Raw genomic sequence first — 25,477 nt, forward strand, 5'->3', positions numbered from 1 at the left:
TGTCATCCCCTCCAAAAAAAATATCTTTCCACTTTAAAAACATTTTCATCTCCTAAAAAAAAGTCACAGCCTTGATTTATTTTTGTCACCCCCTCCAAAAAAAATTCCCCTTTCAAAACATTTTCATCTCCTAAAAGAAAAATGTTATAGCCTTGTTTTTTTTCTGCCAACATCTAAAATGTTTTTCCATACCAGAAAACATAAACCACCAGCTCTTAAATAATCTACCTAGCAATGTCCCCTAAGGGGCTCCGTAGAAATGTGTAGATCTACAAGCTAACAACGCATTGTGAGTTTGTAGATTGTCTATTTTGGGTGCGCAACACAATGTGCAACCATGAATATAAGTATAAATCAGGTGTAATGGTCAAGCAGCATTCATTAGGGAATGTGATCACATTTGCCGCCTTGCTATTATCGCAATCATCGTATCCCATTTCTCACAATAATAACATTGTTGTGATAACATTAACAACATTAATAACATGGTTCGTTCTTGTCCGTCCTCGTGCAGGGGCTAATCGATTTCGTATTGAACACACTACATGCGAAATGAGTCGGTTGAAGATGACTTCACCGTGGAAGTGATTATACGAGAGCGTGATTACTCCATTATGTGATTGCTGCGAGGTATATAGGGCTCATTTTCTCTAATGCTTCGCTTGGAAGGAGGGGAATGAACAAGTCATTTTGGCGTGACTCTCAGCATGCGTGGGGGGGTGGATATCACCTGTAAAATATTGATGAGTTTGAAATTGCGTTGAACTAGATGACGTGAAGGAATTATATATTTCTTCTTCTCTTTGGAAAGTGAAATCTTTTGTAGTCGCTCTCACTCTCTTTCTCTCTAGGCTCCTCTCTCTCTCTCAATTTCATTGCTTTGAGATGCTGGGGTGCTTCTCTGCATCCTCCAGCGGTTGGTGGTTGTTGGAAAATGCAGTTATTGTATTGACCAGTACGTGCTAACATCCTTGAGAGATACAATATGTCCAACATCTCAAGGATGACCTCTTTTTTGATCGACAGCCTTTTCATGCTCCTGCTGTACAGATGATATTTTTGTATACAGCTAAGCTAAGTAACCTTGAACATCAGATATCAGTTTTACCAATTAAGCACTCGTTGATGTCTCTCGGAACAGACAGCAGTTGCTTTTAAAAGTATTCAAAAGTACATTATTTTTTTTAAGTAGCCTATTCAAAGGTAAAACATTTTGTTGTGCATTGCCATTGCTGTAAAAAAAACACGATGCAACACATGTATTAGTTTTTTGTTTTCAATAGGGCTCAAGTGGTTATTTCATAATGTACTTTTTCCCCTCCTAGAAATGTATAGTGGAGTCAAAAGTACAATATTTGTCTTTGAAATGTGGTGGACTGAAAGTCAAGTAACCAAAAATGCAAATACTCGAGTAAATTACAAATACAAAAAAAAAAAGCAGAGTAAATGTATAGTATGTCAGTACTTAGTTACTGTCCACCACTGACTGGCAGTTACATCCCTAAAACATTGAGGGGACAGTTGTTCCTGTATCTGGAGTCTAAGGAGAGGGAGTGAAGAGTCCTGTAAGTGGGTTTCAAAGTCAGTGGGCTCTATTGTAGAACTTTCCATCACTGCACTTCTTAGCATATCTGTCATGTAACGAATGTTAAAATACGCTTGCTGGCTTAACAGATGTTCAACAAAACACACACCATATGGTGACAGAATAACAATGGACCTCAACAGAGCAGAGAGAGCATGAAGGAAGAAAATACATTTCAACACTGCACTTTTCTCCGCCAAAAGTGTTGGAAACGGCTTGATGCCCACAATAGCAGTCCACAAATCTCTGCTCAATCGAATAATCTGGTGAAAAATGTGAAAATAGCCAATTTCCAAGCTGGTTTACAAGTGGAAATCTTTGGAAATGTTGGAAAAAGGACAAGTGAAGTGTAATGTTATTCAAATACAAATTTTAAATGCTGATATTATCACACCTATATCTGACAGATACAGGTCCAGGTGCCATTACAACCTTGTGTGAAACTCAACGTTAAATTGGCATCCTTTTTCTAAAATGTAAAGAAATTAAGAATAAATGTATGCTTTGGAAAATGTTCAGAAATCATGTAAAGTAATGATTTTAACATGCCCAGTACATCACATAAATTAATTAAAATAATGGTGCCCAGTGTTCTCAGGGGCCCCACTGTTACTCTCTGCCGGTCTACATTTCCCAAAAGGAAATGCATGTAATTAATTCAGCCTGCCCAGATGGAAGGATAAAACATATCCCCCCATAAAAATGAACGACCAGCATAGCGAACCCGGTTAGGTTAATACTTAATCTACATTTCCTTGCTAAGAGAAGGCTTTCAACTGTGATTTGTATTTATTTAAATATCTAAGCCTAAAGGTCTATACTACGAGTTCACTGTATATTATATCGGAACACATGACAATGTGAATATTACACAGCAATTTTTGTAATATATATATATTTGAAACAAGCTAGATTTGTGATTAAAATACACCTTCATGAATTAGGCATCACCAAATTACTGTAGTACCATTAATGTGTGGCTGTCTGATTGGTGCTCAGGTGAATGGATAAAAGGAAGTGTTTATATTGTTTTGAACTTTTTCTTCATTAGACCCATATATTACTGTATCACTGTGTTCTATGTTGGTTGAAATGAAAGACAGTATGAGGCAGGAAAATAAAGAACATAAGGCATAGGATGAGAGGAGCTTCAGCCACAAGGACTGTTCAGCTGACTTGTGTTTCAATAATTGGAATTCTGGCTAAATGTGACATCTACATATTGACATATGTGAAAGTCATCAGTATGTAAGGGAAAACATTGTTAGGTGATTGAGAATTCCAATGCAGGACACAATCAGACTGTAAGAGAGAACACTCCATTGACAACTCTGTATGCAGATACGATATATGTTATAGTAGCGTTGAAGTGCATAAATGAACACACACCCAAAAACCTAGGTCTACAGAGATGTGGAAAAAGTGATATGGTCGGATCTCATATGTCGTCTATCACCATATTCTCAACCAGTGTGCCGTACACCAAGTGCATGCTTGACCTCTTCAGCAAAGAGGTGCTGCGGCTTTGTTATGCTGTGATAGCCATTTTCCTGGTGGTTTTCATTATTTTTGCAATTGCCCTCTTAGAGCAGGGGTCCGCAAGTAAGTTTGGCCTCCGGCCATTTATTTTCTAAACCATGAGATGGTGTGCCAGAACATAATCAATGGTTAAGAACTGGAACTTGGACCAGATTGCCTCAACTGCATTTATATAGCACTTTTTCTAGTGTTTTCAGTCCCTCAAATGTTCTCTACAGGATATTCCCAATTCATACACGACGCAATGTTGTTGGCACACAGTTACGTGTTATGTGATACACATTCACACAACTGTGGAGGCTACCATGCAAAGCACCAACCTGCTTATCGGGAGCAGTTAGGGTTCAATGTCTCAAGGATATCTTTCTTCTCCCAGACAGCCGCTCTACTGTACCTCCTGAGCCACTGCCGCCCTCTGTATGTAATTTTCTACAGACTGTTCTTGCTGACACAGTGTGATCACGTTCTGCATGAACTTCTCAGTCACACGAGGAAGAGATGCTATTTTGTTTTTCCTTACATAAGACACAGGGGGAAAGGGACTGGGAGATGTGGAGAATGGATAAAAATAACTCAAGATATAAAAGAGGACAGGGGAAGGCCCATTAATGGCCCACTTGAGTTATGAAGGCTGGGTTTTATTTCCCCATATCCCAAAAGTATAATAAGATTCTTGGGTCGGGGTTGATTCTCTATTTGGACATTATAGATTATGTGCATGGGACTGTCTGATTTATAAAATACATTTTCAGACCAGATACTATGGCTGATATGCCACTTCTGGCCCACATGCCACCTGTTGCCTGCCACTGCCTAGGGTCACTGCAAATCGATACAAGGTTATCCTCCTGATATCATCTTTATCCTTTACTGTCTGGCTCAATTCCAATGTCCACCCTAAGCCCTCAAGACCTGTACCTTCACTGACTTAAGTGACGTCAGTTGGTAAGTGCTTGAGGGTGAGAGGCTGCAAGGGCTCCAAATGGCATAAAAGGAATGGGACAGAACTTTGAAGATGAGTCCTTCATTCATGACACTTTACATCACTTTAAAAATTCTTCCTGTCCTTCTTTACAATAGTTTCTTTAAAGCCTCTTATTGTTAAATAATAATATAATAATATACTTTTACTAAATATATTATTTTCCATTCCGTCTCCCTTTGAGAATGGTGAGAAAGCACACTGTTTGTTGACATTCTAATTATTGTAATTCTATTCTATTCTATTATTCATTCTATTATTGCAATTCATATAGTAATTTGCATACTTAACTGATTGATGTTTGGAGGATTCCCCTGAACTGTGGGCAATTCCCTTAGACAAAGTCTGCATCGATGCTGACTTATTGAAACGGTGCATAGAGGGCTCTGCTGAGCCCTCATTGACGTACCCATTTCAAATGGGACAGCCCTCGAGCCTCGAGCAGAGATGTACATGATTTCCTAGTTTTTCTGCCCGAGATTAGTAGAAATCAAGTTTTGGTGTGGAAACTATTTTTGAATTCATAGCATCTGTATTGCTCCCCTCTCATCCCAGCTACTGTAGGTTCTGTCTATGCCTGCATGGAAAACTCTCACTTCAAATCCCCACTGGTGAACTTTGATGTTAGTATTCAGCTGCGGAATGACGCATCAACATGATAGAACTCTCTGCTGCATAACTTTACCGTCTTAGACAGGCATGCATGATTGATGAAACCATTTCTCTCTTTTGCGCTGTATAGTAGGAATAACACACACACACACACACACACACACACACACACACACACACACACACACACACACACACACACACATACACATACACACACGCGCACACACCTTTTAAACACTAAGGAAAACAAATGTTCATGCCTATACATTGGAAATGTGCTTTTTGTTATTGGTACATTGTAAGGAGGGCTTATTTATATTGGGATGTTTACAATGTTCTGATTACTGCAGACATCCACTGAGTATGGACTCATCTCTCTCTCGCTCTCTCTCTCTGTTTCTCTCGTATGTATTTGTGTGTAGTCCCATGTGGTGGAGTTCTGACGGCACGCAAGGGGACCATCCTCTCTCCTGGATACCCTGACCCGTACGCCAACTATCTGAACTGTGCCTGGAAGATCTCTGTTCCCGAGGGAGCTGGCATACAAGTGAGAGGCCATAATCAGAGGCCTATATATTGTTTGATATGTTTTAGGGGGTGGCGTGTCAGATCTGGATGTGTGTATAATCATGATATTTGTGTAAATAATCAAATTATATAATATGGTAGTCATTTTGTTCCACTCCAAAGTGTTTATATATATTTTTTAGTTTGAAGTTTTCATCCACAAAGTGTTCTTTTAGGACTATCTCTCTCCATCTTCATTTGTATATCTAAGTGTCTTTTGTTTTACAGATTCAAGTTGTGACCTTTGCCACCGAACACAACTGGGATTCATTGGATTTTTTCGATGGAATTGATGGCAATGCTCCCAGACTTGGCAGCTACTCAGGTAAAACTGACACAACTGAATTTTCTTGTCAGCTCCCGCCTGAATTTCAATCAAACGTCACCAGACCCCAGGCTCCACAGTGATGGATGTGGTGGCATTTAGCATAGCCTTTCATAGTGCTTTTTATGAAACCTAGGAAGCTTTTAGTGAAAGGAATGAAATACGCCAGTTACTGTACATTAGTTTGTAGGAGGTCTTTACTCTCCACGACCTGAGACTGTGTAGATATCTGTAAGTCTTATACATTACTGATGATATATCTTATAACGATTGTTATGCCGGGGATTGCCAGTATTTTTTTTATACTGGAACAATACTACTATACTACTAGGAGCAAGCATGGTTATATAGCTGCTTTATTGAGAGCATAACGCCGATGTGATCATTTGACAAGTGAGTGAGTGAGTGAGTGAATAAATAATGACAAAGTAAAATGATAAAAAGGAAACTAAAACTTTTAAATAAGTAAATGTTGCGACTTCTATACAGCAGTGCAGCACCCGTGGAAAGAAAAGCACCTGTGGATAGTCTGCTGAAATATCACACTGATGATCTTTGTAATCTTAATAAATAAGCATAAAACAAACTGCTTCACAAAAACAATGTTGGTGTAACTAAGATATTCACTGACTGTCATGTACAGAAATTAACAACTAAACAAAAGAAAACATGGTTGAGCATTTCCTGGTTTTAATGTGGAGCAGGGAAAAGATGACAGACAGGGAGAATATATTGTTTTCTGTGCCCCTCGGGGCACAGGTCTCCACCAGGCCAGGTCAGGTTGTGGCCTCCTGGTGGCGCTATTACAGGCTAATGTGAAAAGGGTGCAATTTCTTCTTACGCCTTTGATGGCAATTGGATGAATTGAAGCATTTTGTTCCAAAATTCCAAAAGTTGGTGGTGGTTTGGTGGAAACTATCCGAAAAAAAAAACAGAAATATTTTGCTAGCTTACCTTGCTCTCGATTCTATTAGATCGCTAAAAGCTCCAAAGCGTTCATATTTTGAATGAGAGGCAGACGAGGAGCAGAAATTAAGCGCGTAGTATATCCATCAGATCAAAACCATGGAGAGCGCCCAGAGATGAGCAGAGGCATTCTTTCTGCTGCGCTAGTGAATGGGAAGCTAATATGACTGAAGAGCGAAGCGTACGGTGGCCTTAGAGGCTCACTCAAAAATAAAAAAATGAAAGAAATCTGAATATTATTCTCTGGCCTGATATCATTGAGGATGCGCTAGGAGGATGTGTACACACGTCCTATGCATCCGTCGATTGGATTTCCTATGATGTGTTTCCTTTAGCCTACACTCTTTGAACAACGGAAACTCAGATACATAGATTCCCTTTTACCTTTGTACTGGTAAATCTTGAACTGACTATTTTATTGCTGGCGAACACATTAGGCCTACTACTGTAGGTGTTCTGGTAGTGCCATGGTTTTCTCGTTTCCAGACTCAAAATGAACATCAAGAACCATTTAAACCCTATATACTTTCTTGACTGGGGCCCCAGGTCTATATGGTCCCCTCCTTATTTCCCTGTGCACCAAATCTCTTCTCTAAAATCTCTGATCTACAAGCTCATATGTGTTTATGGGGTTATACTGTACTATAGAGATGCGTGTGGAGAGACATTTCAGGCCACCTACGTGCATGGCTAGAGTTGTTACTCAACATCTTTTGCACATGCATGTGTAGCAGGGCTGATCGTCATCATCAGCCCTGCAGGCAACGTATGCTCACACGTCACTGTGTGCACCTGTTCGGTCTGCAAGTTGCAGGCGTTGTCATCATGACAATATGCTGCATGCACTCTAATTGTCAACCTAGAAGTTTCTCTGTAGCCATTGGCCCAGCTGGCTCAGCATTGCATGCATAATTATAGCTGCTTAATATCGCCAACTTGACATTGGGTAGGCAGATTTCTAGACATATACAAGTTACTAAATATATACATTGTGCAATGCATTTGGGACAAGAAATTAAAATGTGGAAAAATCCTATGAAGACTTTTCATAACGGTTATAGTAGAACCGGCCCCTTGATTTATACTCTGTCCGTACAGTATATAGTCGGTATATCTACTGTACAATGCCTTGCATCTGTGGACAGGTTTTAGTTCAGCTCTTTTGGCACACGTCACGGTTGTACGACAGAGCATATATTAATTAGCCATTATGCACGTTACAGTAGTGAAAAAGTACTGATACTTCAGTATATTGTGCAACACTATTGTGAAGTAGAACATGTTTTATAAATGTTTTCTTCTTTTTTTTTTTTTTTTTTTTTAAGATATTTTTTTGCGGCTTACGCCTTTTATTGATTTTTGAAGGGACAGACAGTAGGCTGACAGGAAACGGGAGAGAGATGGGGGGATGACATGCAGTAAAGGCCGTGTCGGGTCCGGGAGTCGAACCCGCGGCACACTGCGACTGGATTACCAGTCCGGTGCCCAGACCGTTACGCTACGGCCTGGGCCGTTTTCTTCTTTTTACAGTAAAGCAGACATTACATGCCTGCAAATATTAACTGTACATATATATATATATAAAATAAAAACTGTGTCTAGGTCACGGGTGTCAAACAGGCAGCCCATTCCATATGTTGATCCTTCCACACCCGTCCTTCCTGTTCTGACGTTCCATAATTATGTTGATCTGACTTCATCAAACCCTGTACACTCAAAACACGCTCCATATATGGCCAGTACATAATTCATTCCATATGTTGATCTGACCCCCCATGCCAAAGCACCAGCGCTCGCCCAGCACTGGCCAGCAGCCCAGCACTGGCCACTGGCCCAGAACTGGCCACTGGCCCAGCCGACCTTGCGACCTTGAGGTCGCTTCTCGCCCCCCAGGGCGTCTTACTGGTACTGTACATGAAGAAACAAGACCATAGTTTGATGTGGCGTCCTATCCTATGCAGGTCCCATGTTACTCTATAGATTTATTTTCATTTCAGTACAAGCGCCCAAGCCCTCAGCAATCTCTTTTAATACTTGTGTAGTATATGGGCAAAGGCCACTCATCTACATAAGGACCTGACGTGAGTGTGAAAGCCAATGTGCAATAGAAGCACTTTGGGACCATAATATAGCATTAGTTTTGAATATGCAATATCTCTTGTATATGTTGCATACTGTAAACCAATCAACCTTGCTTATAACCCTTCTCATGAATGTAGAAAATAATAGTAGGGAGTTGAAAATATCTCTGAAACTGAACATTATTAATTTGTTGTATAGCTGTCATTACTGTCATTGCTCATCAAGAGTTGTGGTGCAAACAAATAGTATTTTTCTTCTTAAGGAGGTTCCTACCCAAAGTATCTACAGTAAGTGACAGCCATGCTAAGAGCTGGTTGAATGAATTCTAAGGAAAGGTGCTTCATTGCTTCCTTTGAGTTTGAGTTTATTTAGGATCCCTATATTAGCTGTTACACATGCCAACAGCAATTTTTTCCTGGGGCCCTGGAGTTTTCTACCTTACTTTATTACATAGCTTACTGAATGCTTAATTCTGATTGGTCAATCGCTGAATTCAGCGGTGTGTTATTTCTTGATAACAGACCGCTCTGCTCTATAACAGACTGCAGCCTAATCAAACCCTCTGAGCACCTGCTGGGCCCTGCTGATTTACTGCTGTTTCTAACATATTTCCAACGGGATATAATTCACCTTCAGGGTGATTAACCACCTCGGCTTCGCCTCAGTGGTTAAACTCCCTGTCTATGAATTATCTCTCGACAATGACCACCTACTGTAGCCATATATTATCCCGCTTAGCCTATTACATGGCTACCTAACATAAATTAATAAATTGACCACCCGATATTATTATTATCCCTTACATAGGGTACACTGCAGAGTAATCCTTTATAGTTAAAATGTGTGGGAAATCTCCAAGGAAAATGCTTACCTTTCTTTGCAAAATAATGTGTTCATAAAGGTGTCTACTATCACCTCTCAATTTGAAAAACAGCCATAGCCGTCATCACAAATGCAGGTCAGCACATGTGTGCTATGGCTGAATTTAGCTCAAGGAGGGTTTTTCATGCAAAACTAATGCTTGCAATGGATTCAGAATGATGAAACACCCTAGTTTGACATGTCACAAGTCTCTGTCTGTCTGTACGTCTGTCTGTGTGTAATCCACGTAACTCAAGAACCGTTCACCCCACCGACTTCAAATTCGACACACGCGTGCCACACCCCCGCAGGGGGGGCAGTGCCCCGGTCGGACCCATGGTTGTCCAGAACTGCCCAAAAAAGGCCTCTGCCAGGCCTCTGGACTGTGTGGGGCATGCATTTCCAGCTTGCATCGTTCCAAGTAGGCAAGGCCCAACGGACAACGCTGTAGAGGCCCCATGGGCACCGCTCTAGTGCTACTTAAAGCATAATGAAAATGTTATATTTTTTGCCATATATCGAATCTGTGCCAGAACGAGATAATCTCGTGAATAGCTTTTTTTTGTACTCGCATGGTAGAAACACTTGCATCTCGATGCGACGCACACGCGTCCGTGCGCACGCTTAATAGTCCTTTTTTCCCTCAAAATGAGACAAACTACAATCTTTAGGCCCTTATAAAACCCTAATCTTTGATCACGCTAAGAAAGTGAATCCAACGCGCACCTAGAATGAGGATGTGGCTCAAATATGGAGGGATATCACTTCTGGGTCAGGTGGAAGTGGTCTCTTCTTCTGCGTTTTTTACGCTGGCACTGGCACTGGCCTCACAATCCCGCCTATAGTAACGGGAGGGAATGTGTTAAAGAAATTGGAACAAATTGATAGGTGATATTAGACACCTTTTATGAACACATTTGTGAAGAAAGCCAGTGGTATAGATCTATTTGTTTTTTGCAGATTTTACACACATTTTGCTAAATTTTTAGAAAGATTTGCTACACCATAATTTCTTGCACTAACAATATGAAAAATAAATGTCCTAAATCAAACCCCAAGGTACGTTTTGATTGTATGGACAATCATCCTGGCAGTAGAGTAGTAGGTCTGGTGTATTGCAAATATGTATATATCAAACTATGCATGTAATTTATGAATAATACATCTCAGGATTCACATCAATAGGAAATAATAACCTCATGCTCATTTTCCTCTTCTCATTTTCTTCTCTGCATGTCTGTATTTCCCGAACTAATCTCACAAACTGCTGGACCGATCAGCATCACATTTCTTGTTTATACTGCAAATAGGAAGGTTTTTCCCACATATGTTGCACACCTTTTTCAATTATTTAACTTTACTTTTATAATAACAGTCAATGTGAGAACACTGTGTGATTTTTTTTTTCTCCCATTAGAAAAGGCAAACACCTTGTGTTGCATCGATAATCTTTTATTATATCACGATGACCAGCACCTCTGGGCATGCACATGCATAATATTATCCTTTTTAAATTCCTGGAAGGAATGCCAAAAGCCTATATTGTGTCAAAGTGTCAAATTAGGCCTAATGGTGGTGCTGCTAGAGAACAATCCATGGGATCGCCATTCTCCACATCAACCAGGGAGCATTTCATAGCAATCTAGTCAGTAGTCATTGCCAGTAAAGTGTCGTACGGAAGGACAAACAGATTGAACAACATACTTTAGCCATCCTTGGAGCCCCAGTGCCTGTAGTCTAGCCAAAGGGCTCGTCGTGATGAAAGCACACTTATCTTGCCACATGGTACTGTACCAGATTATAAACTGGTCTGCAATGCATTCTATATTCCATATCCTAGTTTAAGAACCACATGTACAGTATAATGATGGTTAATTTCACTTCTATCAGAATTAGCTGAAGCTATCTCTAATGGTGGATATATTATTTTGGAACTAGAAAAAGTGCCCTTCCGGGCACAGGTCTCCACCAGGTTATCCACAGATCCGTGCAGTTAGAGGTAAAAACACTTTTCGGCCAGTTATAGCGCCACCTTGAGGCTGAGTTGAAATTGTTCATGTGGCATTTCGTCCTCGGCCTAGTGGGAATGTGGGTGCACAATTTCACGGAAATCACGCGATGTGTTCATGATTTGCAGCATTTTGTTTGAAACTGAGCACTCCTGTGAACTTTGGAAGCCAATCTTAACCAATCAGGATGGAGTCTGATAAATCTGAAAGACCCGTTTCGTTGAATGGCTCTAGAGAGACTGTGTACCAATTTGCGTGATGTTTGGACAAAATCTGTAGGTGTACTGTGCAAAAACTTGTTTTGCACAAAGCGGCCTCCTGGTGGCGCTATAACAGGCCGTTCTGGAAAGTTTGGGGCAGAGGTTCATGGTTGGCATCCAGGGAGTGTGTGTGCAAAATATGGCATCGACCGGGTTAACGGTGGCCGAGATTAGCTGTTCACGGACACACGGACACACGGACGGACGGACGGAGTGCAAAACATACTCTCCCCACATGCCTTCGGCCTGGTGGAGACAATGAAAGTAGTTATCTTGTGCTGGTTTGAATGTGTAGCTCTCTCACAGGGCTGCACTGTGGTATGAAAGGCTTGAAATGGATGGCAATCAATTTTATCCTCAGGGAAACTTTGACCATATTTAACAGTCTGCATGCAAAATATGTCAAGGCGTATAATGGAATACAATACACCTTAATGCTTGAAGACAAATGGAATATTCTTAACAGTGAATGTCCCTGGATTCTAATTTAAATTCTGTGGTGCATGCTCCTACTTGTGGGCTTTTCTCTTATTACCCTCCAATGAATGGTGAGACAGAACCCAAAGAAGGCATCATGGTCTGTAGAGATTCTGAACTTCTGTGACAGACAGAGGTCGTTAGAGATTTTAGTTTAGAGATATAAAGTTCATGCCAATAACGTCTGGGACGTGAGAGCTTTCCAAAGGTGCTTCCGGCACTGCAGATGCTAGTCAGGTGTGACTTATCAGTGTACCCATAATCACAGTGAAGAATGCCCTCAAGATGTTCATGATGTCGATACAGTTTTAAAAATTGGCTAATACAATAGTGAATGTGTGTGGACTGACAGCAAGACTATACGGTTTCTTCAAAGGATAGTTAAAGGAGTCATATTTTATAATATTTGATGATGATGATGATGATGATAATAACAATAATACATCAGACTTACATAGTGCTTTTCTTGATACTCGGATAGATGAGCTGCTCTTTTCCAAAATATGTCCAAATGGAAGATGGGGTTACACTTGTTCTTTGAGCGTAGCAACAGTTTGGTGTGTGTGTGTGTGGGGCCTGGGCTGCAGTTTAGCTAGACATGTAAAGCTTTATTTGCTTCCTGACACCCAAGAACAGCACAATTTCCATGGAAATGCTCCCAACAGACGCCTCTGTCTGTTGGGGGTGTATAACAACAATGTTGCCAACACACACCTGCATAGTTGAGCTTTAATAATGTTTTTATTTTACTCTACTGTACTATATGTCATATTTGTGGATGTACCATTATGTCTGGATGCAGAACGACATTCTGTTGTTTTCAGGTACAACTATACCCCAGCTGCTGAACAGCACCTCCAACAACCTGTACCTGACGTTTCAGTCCGACATCAGTGTGTCAGCCATCGGCTTCCACCTGGAGTACACAGGTATGAGAGAGAGAGTCTTGTATATGTGGGGGACTTCTCTCTGTGCAAAGTATGGGAGGTGAAAGACATCTTGTCTAGCTGGCACAAGTTGATGGAGAGAGAGAGAGAGATAGATAACGAGAGAACGAGAGAAAGGGAGAGATAGAACGAGAAAATGAGAGAACGAGAGAAAGGGAGGGAGAGCGAGAGTGTGAATGCGGTGAGTAAATGTCTGTCAGCCTCTCTGCACGCCTGTCTGTATGTCACCTAACCTCTATTCATTCCTAATTTGATGCCTTCATTGCTGCATTCAGCACATCTCTGCCTAGCTGCCTGTCTCAGCTTGCTGGCCTCTCTATGATGAACCTCCTACTGTTTCCTCCACGACACTTCCTGCTTCTAGATACTGGTTTCTCAGGCCTCATCCTGGACTCCACTCATTCGTCTTTTGTCTCTCATATTCCCTAAGTGACCAAACTCCCACCTCCCCTCTGGATTTTATATATTATTCCTTGTTCAAGCAGAACAAATTATCTCTAGGCTATTCTACTATGCACCTGTCTGTCAGTGTTCCTCCCTCTCCCAGGGATGAACCTCACGGATGTCTCTCTTTATGCGAGTTTGACTCTCCTACACCCTACAGCTACAGTACTTTAACGTCTCACTCACGCTACAAGAAATAATATTTGGACCGCTGAAGCAAGGATGGTGGAGAAAGCGCCCGCCACAGGAACGGAGACAAGTTGACGTGGATCTAATTTGGGTCCACTATTGCGAGTGTCGCTGCAACGGAACGTCAGTCAATAATAATAGCTCAACTACCACAAGCATGCAGGTGTGGGATTACTTAACCTGCATGGCCAAGCAGAGTGGCCCCTTTTCAGTTAAATCAATTCTGGCTTAAATGAATGATCAATGGTGCAGATAAAATGAGTAGTGAGTCAGCAAGTCAATCTCTGTCACCTGTGAAGCCATTTTCCTGAAAATTACTACGCTGTGTCTCACAATCAGCTCACCCTGATGAGCCCCTTTCCTTTTTTTTTTCCTTTTTTTTTATTTTATAAAATTTCCACAAAATTACAAGTCATCACATTACATATATCAAAACCCTCGGCTTGGAACTGCTCCAATAGTCCAGTCCGTCTCAATAGGCTTGTCTCCCTCTGACAACTGACCCTTACTGCTGAGAATGTCTTCAGACTTGTCTCACAGTAGGAGCGTTACTCCAGGCTCTGTGTCACAGTTGGCCATTGATATCTATTGACTTCCCCTGCTACTGCCTGTGAAGCAGCATCTGCCTTTCTGCTCATGAGCACACGCATAGTTTAGTATGTGTGTGCACTGTGTGCATGCTACCCAAAGGTTTGTGTTTGTGGGTGATATATTATATAAGTGATATATTAAGCTCCTCCGTAGAATCTTTTAATTCTTAAAAAATCTCTGGGGTAATCCTAACCCAGTCATTTTTCAATGCTTCAGAGTGGATTTCACTCTGGCGAAATCTTATTTGAAAGGACCATCATCAATATTGGGATTTGTAAGGACTGGAGGTATTTCTTCCTCAGCTTCCTCCGCTGTCAGGTGTGTGCCTTCATGCCTTGGAGATTCCGCCAGTGAGTGAACCAGCTGCAGGAGGTCGCTCTGACTCCCAGTATGACCTTTGTCTTAAACTCCCTTTAATTTTAGGATTGCTTTTAAAGTTTTTTCACTGTGGCTGAAACCGTGGCCGAATTTGGAGACATACATCGATTGATGAATTGAATACATAGGACGATGATGGAAACAATGTTATCCTAGCTGTAATGCCTTACTGTACCATGTGCTGTTTACATTTCTGACTAATACAGTATTCAATCAATCAATCAATCAATCACTCATAGACGACTGATGTCACAAACTCGCCACATGAAGATCCACATGATGGGAGCAGCTTTTATTACACCCTATCTTGATTTGATTCACCATCATATTTGATATTGTTTGAAAAGCACTTATACATAATGTTATATTATTATAAGTGCAGTTGTTGTAATTGACTGCCTCCTTCCCAGTATGCTAGACATTTTGTTTTGTGTGATTGACATGCCTTACTTCATTTTCAAAGATTTTGTGATGGAAAATCACATTTGGTAGGCCTACTGTAATTCCTTTGAGTACCCCCTTGCCTCATACTTGCTTGGTCAATCACATACTGTAGATGCCAGGTTGTTAAGAGCCTAGTTGTTAAGAGCCACCAAATGGCCTATTGAATGAGACTGCATTGCTTCAGGGAACATTTTTTGCTGGTGTCACAGCCTGCTGACTCAGCTAAAGCTCTTTGTTTCTTGGGCCACATGATTACTCCAGTCTATTTTTTTTGGCATGTATTTATTTATTTATTTAGATAAATAAAAGCCTGGGTACCGAGGCTAGATAACTTATGGTTTGCTACATTACAAAACTTGATATGTAAACTTGTATGGCTTGTATGGCAGACAATGCTTCACACAAACTATAGTGTACTGCAGGGGTTCTCAACGTTTTTGGCTGGGGACGTTTTTGGCCATGTCTTGCGACTGCAACGAGTCTCTTCTGCTGCTCTCAACTTTCAACTTAGGTGGTTAATATGGCCAAAGCCCTCAACATCTATTTCCTTTACCCCTTCGGCTGTTCTTTATTTTATGTACAACATCCCACTACTCAAATCTCTTACAACCACTCAGCTATTTTTATGGCATGGCATGGAGACAAATTAGTCTTTCTGTCTAATCTTGCAAAACATTGGACCGATCATCGCCCAAGTTCCTGTGCTTCCAGTAGGCCAAAGAAATACCTCCATGTATTTATTTCACATATCAGAATCAGTTTTCGACTCTTTTTTATGTGTCACATCACAGGTTTACAGGTGTAAAGAAGTGGGTGAGTGAGGACAGAGGTAGATTGAGAGCAAAGGGAAACAGATACAGATAGGTAGCAAACAGGTTGAATAGAACAAATACTGTATACCGTACATACTATATATGTAGATATCTTGAAAGCATTTAGGTCAACAGGTACACATCCACAAATTGCAACGGGTGCAGGATCCAACAAAAGACTGAGAAAGGAGAGAGGATTTATTGACAACAGAGTGAACAAAAAAATACAAAGTTTCAGCCTCATAGGCCTTCGTCAGGTATAACCTTCGTCAGGTATAACCTTCGTCAGGTATAACCTTCGTCAGGTGTAACCTGACATTGACCACATGAAGTCCAGAAGATTCAGAAGGTTACCTGGTCTGTGTGTTGAAGTTAACCTGACTCCGCCAGATGGGGCAGCAGAGAGTACACTGGGTTCCCCCCCTCCTGTTCCCATCTGGGAACTCTCAGGCAGACTTGATGCTCCGGCCACCAAACGGCCTGGCCAATCAGCGGCAGCTAGAGGTGGGATCAAGGCAGGACTGTTTATGCCTCTAGCTGCCGCTGATTGGCCAGGACAACTTAAATCATCATGACCGTCTGAGCAGCCATCAGCTGGCTGCAGCTGAAACTGTATTTTTAACAGCGCCCTTCCCTTCCCTTCCCTTCCCTTCCCTTCCCTTCCCTTCCCTTCCCTTCCCTTCCCTTCCCTTCCCTTCCCTTCCCTTCCCTTCCCTTCCCTTCCCTTCCCTTCCCTTCCCTTCCCTTCCCTTCCCTTCCCTTCCCTTCCCTTCCCTTCCCTTCCCTTCCCTTCCCTTCCCTTCCCTTAAGCTCTGGCTCATGCGAGACATTGTGAGCTTGTACATCTTTGGAGAATGTTAGCCTATTTTTGTTCAAATATTTACCTATGATTTGCCCAGAATAGGGTTGCTAGAGTGTATATGGTTAATACGGAACCTGGGGGGGACAGTAAGGAGTTAAGTATCTTGCCCAGAGACAATTTAACACATAGACTGGGTGAGCTTGATCAGATTCCCAGACGGCCGCTGTATATCCACTCAGCTAAATCCGCCATTGTTCAACCATCCTCCTATATATTGTATTTCTACCTGCTTTCTCTCTCTCTCTCTCTACTGGTCTCTCTGAGCGTGTTTCTTTATGTGTTGTGAGTATGTGTGCGCGTGTGTGCTCGCATATATGAGAGCGAGAGAGAGGGGGGGAGAGAGGATAGAGGATAGAGTGTGCATGCATTTTTATGTTTCCACCTTCTCAATATTTTCCTCTGCATGGTTATAAATACATGGTGTATGATTCGAGAATACTTCCTGAGTCTGCTCACTAGTCACTAATTATGTGTACTGCGGTAGCAGAGGCACATGGAAATGTCTTTTTGTATTTTACAGATGCACCAATCATCTGGCACAGCAGTCTTTTTTGTGTCTGTCTCTCTCTCAATTTCATAGAACAAAGTAGTCATAAGATATTTAATTGATGCATTGCCTATATTTTCTGCACCTTCTGGCAGAAGAAAAGAGTACAAAATTAGAATGCACCAAACGGTGGTTTTCAGTGAGTTTAATGTGGGACACCAGTAATGACCCAGACTGAATTGTAAATGAGGACTTTTATCTGACTGTCACTCTCCCATGCATACAAAGTTCTTGCAATTGAAACTTTTACAGCGAGTGGTAGCTCCAAAATGAACAATGATGTATTTGTGTTTCTCAACTACTAGATATTGGAGTGATCTTACGACGGATTTATGCCGGTGTTGCATGCAAGAACACATAAATCAAGCCTTATGGTGTAACCATTACTGCCTTAAGATGTTAAAATATATTCTGCAATAATTTTTGTTCCAACAGAACTAAGGGCCTCTGTCAAGTAATACGTAAGGGATTGCTTTGCAATTTCACAGCGATTGCTTCAAATCATAATCTACAACCACTATTAGAATAGCCTAGTAACTTGTCCCAGTTTCCCAGTGTTATGATACGAACAGGAAGCCTCCCCCAACTCAATCAGTATGCAATTACAAGCACATTAAAATGAAGTAGTGTGTAATTAAACGTTAACATATGTGTCCTTCATTTAATTATCCGCCTTTCTCTATAGGAACAGGGTAATTAAACACCTTTTGAATGCCAATGTTAATTTCAATACTGTTGAGTATACCGTGAGCTACTGCTCTATATGATATCAGTGGTTATTGTTCTGTACTGTGGCCATTCTGTGAGCTACTGTTCTATATGATATCAGTGGTTATTATTCTGTACTGTGGCCATTCTGTGTTCTATATGATATCAGTGGTTATTGTTCTGTACTGTGGCCATTCTGTGCAGAAGAATGATTGCTGTCTACACTTGTGTGTTGTGACTCTGCCCTAAGCAATAGGTTTGGATTCGTGCCCGGAGCCTCAGGCCCCCAGTAACGGGCAGAAAGTGGGTGATCGCTACACCGTGGGCGACATGGTTTCCTTCGTCTGTGACCAGGGCTTCTCATTGCAGGTAAGGGAAGTACTGTGTTGAGGCATACGATCTAGCCCCGCTATTGTAAAAAAAAAAAAAGCAGGTAATTGAATCATATCTCCTTTTGCCTGCCCTGGAGTGACAGCGTGAAGGGAATACCCCAAAGGATGAGCTAGTCAGTATAAGAATAGAATATGATTTGTATGTTACTGGAAGTGTGCGTGCGTACAGTGTGCGTGTGCACGTGCGCGTGTGTGTGCGTGCGTGCGTTAGGGCATTAACGAGTTGAGATTTTTCCAAGTCGACACACGCACACATAGAGCAAAACATATGATATGGGGAAAACAATTGAAAATATATTTATTTATTTCTTTCTTTTTTTTCCGACTTTCGACTTATCCTAATTTGAATCGACTTGTGTTAATGAAATCGATGCATTGATTTTTTTAATGAATGTCCTATCGTGTGTGCGTGCGTGCACGTGTGCGTGTCTGCGTTTGTGTGCGTGTGCATGTGGTCATGTGGTGTTTGTGTGTAGGAAAACGACTTTAACTTCTCAATCCATTCCTCCCGGAGTAGATAGCTGTGACGCTGTTGAACTGTAGAACCTTCTAGGGCTGTGGGCGATGGATGGATGGATGGTGTTAACAGTCGCCTCTCTAATCCCAACATTGACTTTTTCACTGGCTAGAGCATTCACTCTACTACAGAGCCTCCATGGACAAACCACCGACTTCTGCACATCCTCAGGCTCACAAACATTGAACACCAGTAATTCACCACCATAAAACAACAACAACAACGGCAGCGGTGCGTGCGTGCGTGCGTGTACACGATACATCTTTTTTTTAGATGTATCGTGTACAATTACAAGCTCGGTTGGATGAAAACAAAATAATGCTTTTTCTTCTTTTTTTACACCCCTTTTGGTGTATAAGCCTTTTCTTGTAAACCTGAACGGACAAGAATAAGAATATTAACACCATCTCCAAGTTTAAACTTGTATCCTCTATAAAAATAGTTTCAAGTCTGCTATACAGTACATATCATATACAGTAGCATGGGGAGCAGGGAGCCTGGAATGGGTTTTGTTGTTTTGCTTTCTTCTTACATTCTCCCAGGCTAATGTTACTCTGTAGACTCTGTCAGACCTTGAGTAATGTTCTGCCTCTACAGGACCCTCCTACCCCACCCCATCCGGGCTTAACACCATCAACTATTTTCACACACCAAACCTTCAGAATGGATTTGGAAAAATCCCCCAAAATATGAGTGAACACTAATTTTCACAAATCCGTTGGTTAGATCCATCGCTCTTGCGATGTGAATTTACATAGAAGCCACTTTTTTCTCTCTCTCTCTCTCTCTCAAATTCTTTGGCATTAGGGCTTATAAGCTTAAAGTTGAGCCCAGCGATTCTCATTTGATCTCCGGAGTCTCCGGGTTTGAAATGTTTATTTCTATTTGTATTTATTTTGTAGTTGTTGCTTGTTTTCTTTTCGGGTATAAGATGTTGGAGCCGTGGAGTGCTGGCTGAGATTGTCGTTGCTGTTTGTTCCCCTACAGGGTAACACATACATTACCTGCATGCCTGGTCCAGTCCGGAGGTGGAACTACCCTGTACCACTGTGTTTAGGTAACGTGTTCAGCCTGCCGACACACATGCATGCACTCTCTCACTCTTTCCATCTCTTTCTCATTCTGTCTCCTATCATCTGCCTTTCTCCACTCATGTACTATGGATACACACACACACACACGCACGCACGCACGCCATCTTATTATTCTATGCAGGAAAGCAGCAAAGCATGAAACTTACATTATTGTAAACGTATGGGAGTAGGGGGTCATATGATTATTTTCTCCCCTTCAAGTTAAAAATCGATACGTGTTTGTTCATTCTCTGTGTGTTGTTTGATTTCTGATACCACTGATTGGAGTCTCCAGCCTCCCACGACAGCTCTGATGTTGACACTGATAGATTTCAGACATTACAAAGGATGCACCCCACTTTCTCTATGACCAGGTTCTTCACTGTTACGCTACCCTCAATTACACACACACATTTGAAATGTTTATTTATGTCCACATAATGAGAAGTACAGGAATACCTTGTACAAAGGACATAAACACTGCCAGTGCAGTTTGACAGTGGGAGAGTGATGAGTATAGACAGGCATGTGCATGCAAAAATACAAACACGTCACATACGCACACATACAAGCATGGCCACTTTCACAAAAGCACAGTACACACACAGAGACACGCATGAACAAAGACACCAGTGAACGCGCACACACGCTGCGCTCATCATGTAAATGCTCTCTCCCTGCGGCTTTCACTGTTCATCACCGACATAAATCCCAGCTTTGCCAGTGACAACCCAGCTCCTGGACATAGTATGTGTTTCACATTCTCACTCGTTAGCCCAACTCCTCAGAGTTTAGCACCCCCCCTTTGCTTTCCTTCTTCCCTGGCCGCATTCTCTTTGTTACACAAGGACTGACGTCAAAGCTGTTTTCTGCCCTCGCAAAACAGCGAGGGCTTCATCCACACCCCCGTATCTCCTCTCTGCTCCTCTCTTCTCATATTGCATACTGACAGGTCAAAAGCCCACCCCTCCCACCCATGAGCGCCAATTAAATCCCAAGACGGTGTTTCACTTATTTCCGGGAAGCAGGCTGGTGGTCCCTTAAGATGCGTTGGCAATACCCCATTCGCGTTTCCAACCACTTAGCACATAAATAGGCCTGTCAAGGGTGGAGAGAGAGAGGGATGATTCAGAGAGGAGTTTACATTCATGCCTCTGGTGGCAATAATTGCATTACACACGGGAGTTTACGTAAGAGAAAGGTTTGTATATATGACGGGAGAAAGGGACAAGTTTAACATTCACTACAGTGAGGCCAGGTATTGTGAGGAGGTGTGTGTGTGTGTGTGTGTGTGTGTGTGAGGAGGTGTGTGTGGTGTGGGGGGTAAATTGATAAGCATCATGTTCGTGCAAAATGGCAAGATGGCGTATTGCATATCGATGGCCTCATTTATTTAAATTCTAGCATTGCGAAAACAGCAAATGTTCCCGAGTCTGTCGTCTATTCACAAACACCCACTTAGTTGGTATTCAGCACGCACGCACGCACGCACGCACGCACGCACGCACGCACGCACAATGCAAATATGTACACGGACAAATAAGCTCCAATATGCAGACACGTGTGCACTGTGCACACTACACACATGCAGAAATGTGCACGTCTCCAAAAAGCAGACATACAAATAAGCTCAAGTGGAACACAGAATGGAGGAAAACAAACCGATTCGAATTCAGCCCACACACATCAGCCACAGACACACACGTACACCCACGTACACATACGCGTGCACGCGCACACACACACACACACACACACGCACGCACGCACAAACGCACACACACACACACACACACACACACACACACACACACACACACACACACACACACACACACACACACTACTCATTTCTGACACTCATCATAACCTCTCTTTCACCTCTGCAGTTATTTTTTCTCTCTCCTTTCCTCTCTCTTCGTGTGACATGTTCTCTCTCCTTGGCTGGTCTCTCACAGCTCAGTGTGGCGGCTCCATGACAGACTTCAGCGGCGTCATCCTCAGCCCTGGGTTCCCAGGGAACTACCAGAGCAGCCTGGACTGCAGCTGGAGGGTTCAACTCCCTGTTGGCTTTGGTCTGTCCTTCTCTTCTCTTCTCTTCTCTTCTCTTCTCTTCTCTTCTCTTCTCTTCTCTTCTCTTCTCTTCTCTTCTCTCTCTCTCTATATATATATATATATATATATATATATATATTAGAGAGAGAGAGAGAGAGAGAGAGAGCATGATATTATTAAACATACATTCCTTAAGCAAGTCCCAAAATATAATAAAAACTGTTGAAAATAAGGGAAAGTATACAGTTGGAGGGGGTACAGCATTGTACACAGAGCTATGTCACATTGGATATATACGTGCATAGTATAAAACTTTTTTGAAACAAATAGGAGCAATCTTTTGCATTCACTTTGGGACAAATAGCAGCACACACGCACATACAGTGTCTCATGCTCTCTTTTATGTCATGCTTACCAGGGATCCACCTGCAGTTTCTAAACTTCTCCACGGAGGCTGTGCACGATTACCTGGAAGTTCGCAGCGGGAACCTGGAGACAGGGACAGTGATTGATCGGTTCAGTGGTTCCTCAGTGCCTGACTCTCTCTTTAGCACCACCCATGAGACCACCCTCTTCTTCCACAGTGACTACTCTCAGAACAAACATGGCTTCCACACCGTTTACGAGGGTGAGGCAAAGAATAGTCCTTGTGGAGTTAGAACTGGTTGTTATCAGGCATAGTGACTGATGGACAACGAAAGTTGTTAATGGGAAACCTACAGTGCCATCAGTCAAGTTAGATACAGGAAAGAGCAGCAGTTGCCATTGAAAGGCAGAGTTTGTATAATGTCTTCACTGTCATGTCCGATATCTTAGCTGCAATACAGGAACGTAAAAAACAATGTTTGTCTTGTGTCGTGGCAACTGCAGGCACAGTATGTCTGCAGGTTACATGCAGGCACTTGTTCCCCTTCGGGAAGGAAGCTGCAACTGGGACATAGACATAATAAGGTAGATCTAGAGAGGATGATAAGATAAGATGATAAGAAGTTTTTCCATCTGATTACTTCCTAGTTCCCTGGTACAACTGAAAAGGTTAAAAGCTGTTTGGGGTTACGTTAGCAGGGGCTATGCTATGTTTCAAATATGCAAAAAGTGAATTATCTGTGACTCTCTGCAGTGGCATTTTGTCCTGTGTAAATGCAGAATCATGGTGCAGACATGAATGCCACATCAAAAAAAGGCATTATAATATTTTTAATCTGTTTTACGTATGCTTTATAAGCATACAAGAGCATACAACATTCATCTCAAACAAGCGAGATGGTGACAAAGGTGAATCCTTGAAACACTTCGAGAAGCTGTTTAAAGAGGCCACTTACCAATTCTGAATTTAATGGATCTTGTTGAAAGGTCCTCATATAAAAGCTTCCTTAAAGTCAGAATTAAATTGAAGTACATTTTCTGAGATCCAACCTAGTGGCAACCTTGTGGACCCAGACCTTAGTTAGACTTTTGTTTTCTGAACCATCTAACAAATTGTATTTAAACATTTCAAATGCTTTGTTCTGTCACAATACAATTTGATGTTTGATTGTAATATGTTATCCATTTATGTACAATATCACTTGTATAACTTGTTCTGTTGATGTTGTTCCAGCATATGAACTACAGAGATGTCCAGACCCTCGGCCATTCCGGAATGGCATCGTGATTGGTCAAGATTCCAGTGTGGGAATGACTATCTCATTTGAGTGCTTGCCAGGCTACACCCTGCTGGGAGAGGCGTCTCTGACATGTCTTCATGGAATCAGCAGAAACTGGAACCACCCAGTACCTCGCTGTGACGGTAACAGACCTTTCACTAATGCCTTGCTTGTGAGCTTGTAGATTGACTTTTTTTGTGTGTGACACCGGCAAACATTTAAGTACGTATAAGTTGTATAACTCAGACTTAACAGAGAACATCTGTCTCCTGCCCCTCGTGCCTCAGGCACATGGGAGCTGTTCATGAATGGCACTGCAATGAGAAAGACGTACCATTTTGTTTCTCAAAGAAAATCTCTACGAATATTGCAACAGACAAGGTGAAAGTCAATGCCATGGACCTTTGTCAACAAGCAGAGTTAAGAAAGTGCTAAGAAATAAGCACATTATGTGACACAAAATAACCTCGTAGTAGTATAGGCTTTCAGTGTCCCCTCCCCCAACAACACTATTCAGTCAGGCACTGCTCATCAACAGCTATTCTCTGCTTTTTAATCAATTGATTTTATTTCAATTGATTTTATTTCCATTCACAGTATGATCAAGCAGTTGCTTTCAGAATAAAAGCAAAGCCTGGAAAATAGAGAGAGCAGAACAGAGAATTTATACCTGCCTCAGTTTTGAAATGAAACACACAAGCCATGTCTGCCAACACAAGAGCCTGCAGGGCTGCAGCATTGCCATCGCCCTGCGTTCCCAGGAAGGAGATGAGTAGAAGACATACAGGACATAGGATTGCTCCCTGTGCAATGTGTTTGTGTGTGGGATGTGTAAACTAAAAGTTCAGAAGGTCTGTGTTGACTGTGTAAATGAATGATGAAGGCCTGCATGTATGGCTTTCCTTACATTCCGTGAAGGAAGACCTGCACTGCAGTGAGAAAAAAGGGGTTTATTTACTTTATATAAACCCCTATTATTAAACAATGTGAATGGAATAGCACTCGCATGCCCTGTTGATTTATGTCACAAAAGCCCAGAAGGACCTATACAGACATGGGCTTTTTCACAAAACACAATTCACAGTTAACAAATTTCTGCATTCATTCTCGTTTTTGAAACTATGCATACAATCATATGGATTTTTAGGTCTTACGGTAGTCCAAGCCCCCTCCCAATCCACTCCATAAACTCCAGATTCATTGTTTTATTGATGGCATTGTATGGCAACTGTAAAAATTGTACAGCCCATTATAGTGATATATGAAGCATTCTAGAGTCTTTATTGCAGTGCCGATTATACCACTGCATGTTGTAAATGTTTGAGGGAATTCACTTCAGATGTGAACTTCAAGTTTTTTAATTCATCACATACATAGTAATGCAATGCAATTGCCCTCAGAGAACATTTTGGAAAGCCATGACATAACAGTTATTTAAGTCCAGGGGCAAACTTTATATTGGCTCAGAAAGTGGTAAATATTTTTGTTTTGCTCCCTAGATTCCTTCTCCCTCACAGCGATGTGCCCAGTTTTTATTTAAGAGCTGTGCTTCGGCTTTAACTCGCAGTTCAAACTGAGTTTTTAACACTTTTCCTTTGAAGGGT

General features: G+C 41.7%; 1 protein-coding gene across 1 annotated transcript in view; it reads left to right on the top strand.

Annotated features, from left to right (window-relative positions):
- LOC310855938 (CUB and sushi domain-containing protein 3-like) overlaps window positions 1-25,477 on the top strand; it is a gene marked incomplete at its 5' end in the record, with an annotated part of 374,665 nt that overhangs the window by 227,850 nt on the left and 121,338 nt on the right. Inside the window, 8 exons of the mRNA XM_083761135.1 lie at window positions 5,144-5,268; window positions 5,517-5,613; window positions 13,093-13,197; window positions 18,441-18,559; window positions 20,087-20,156; window positions 22,131-22,247; window positions 22,646-22,855; window positions 23,828-24,016. Of these exons, the coding sequence (XP_083617261.1) occupies window positions 5,144-5,268; window positions 5,517-5,613; window positions 13,093-13,197; window positions 18,441-18,559; window positions 20,087-20,156; window positions 22,131-22,247; window positions 22,646-22,855; window positions 23,828-24,016 (1,032 nt within the window). The remainder of the gene's footprint in view (window positions 1-5,143; window positions 5,269-5,516; window positions 5,614-13,092; window positions 13,198-18,440; window positions 18,560-20,086; window positions 20,157-22,130; window positions 22,248-22,645; window positions 22,856-23,827; window positions 24,017-25,477) is intronic.

The sequence above is a fragment of the Protomyctophum parallelum genome (assembly GCF_964188405.1).
Source record: "Protomyctophum parallelum genome assembly, chromosome: 3".
NCBI lineage: Eukaryota > Metazoa > Chordata > Actinopteri > Myctophiformes > Myctophidae > Protomyctophum > Protomyctophum parallelum.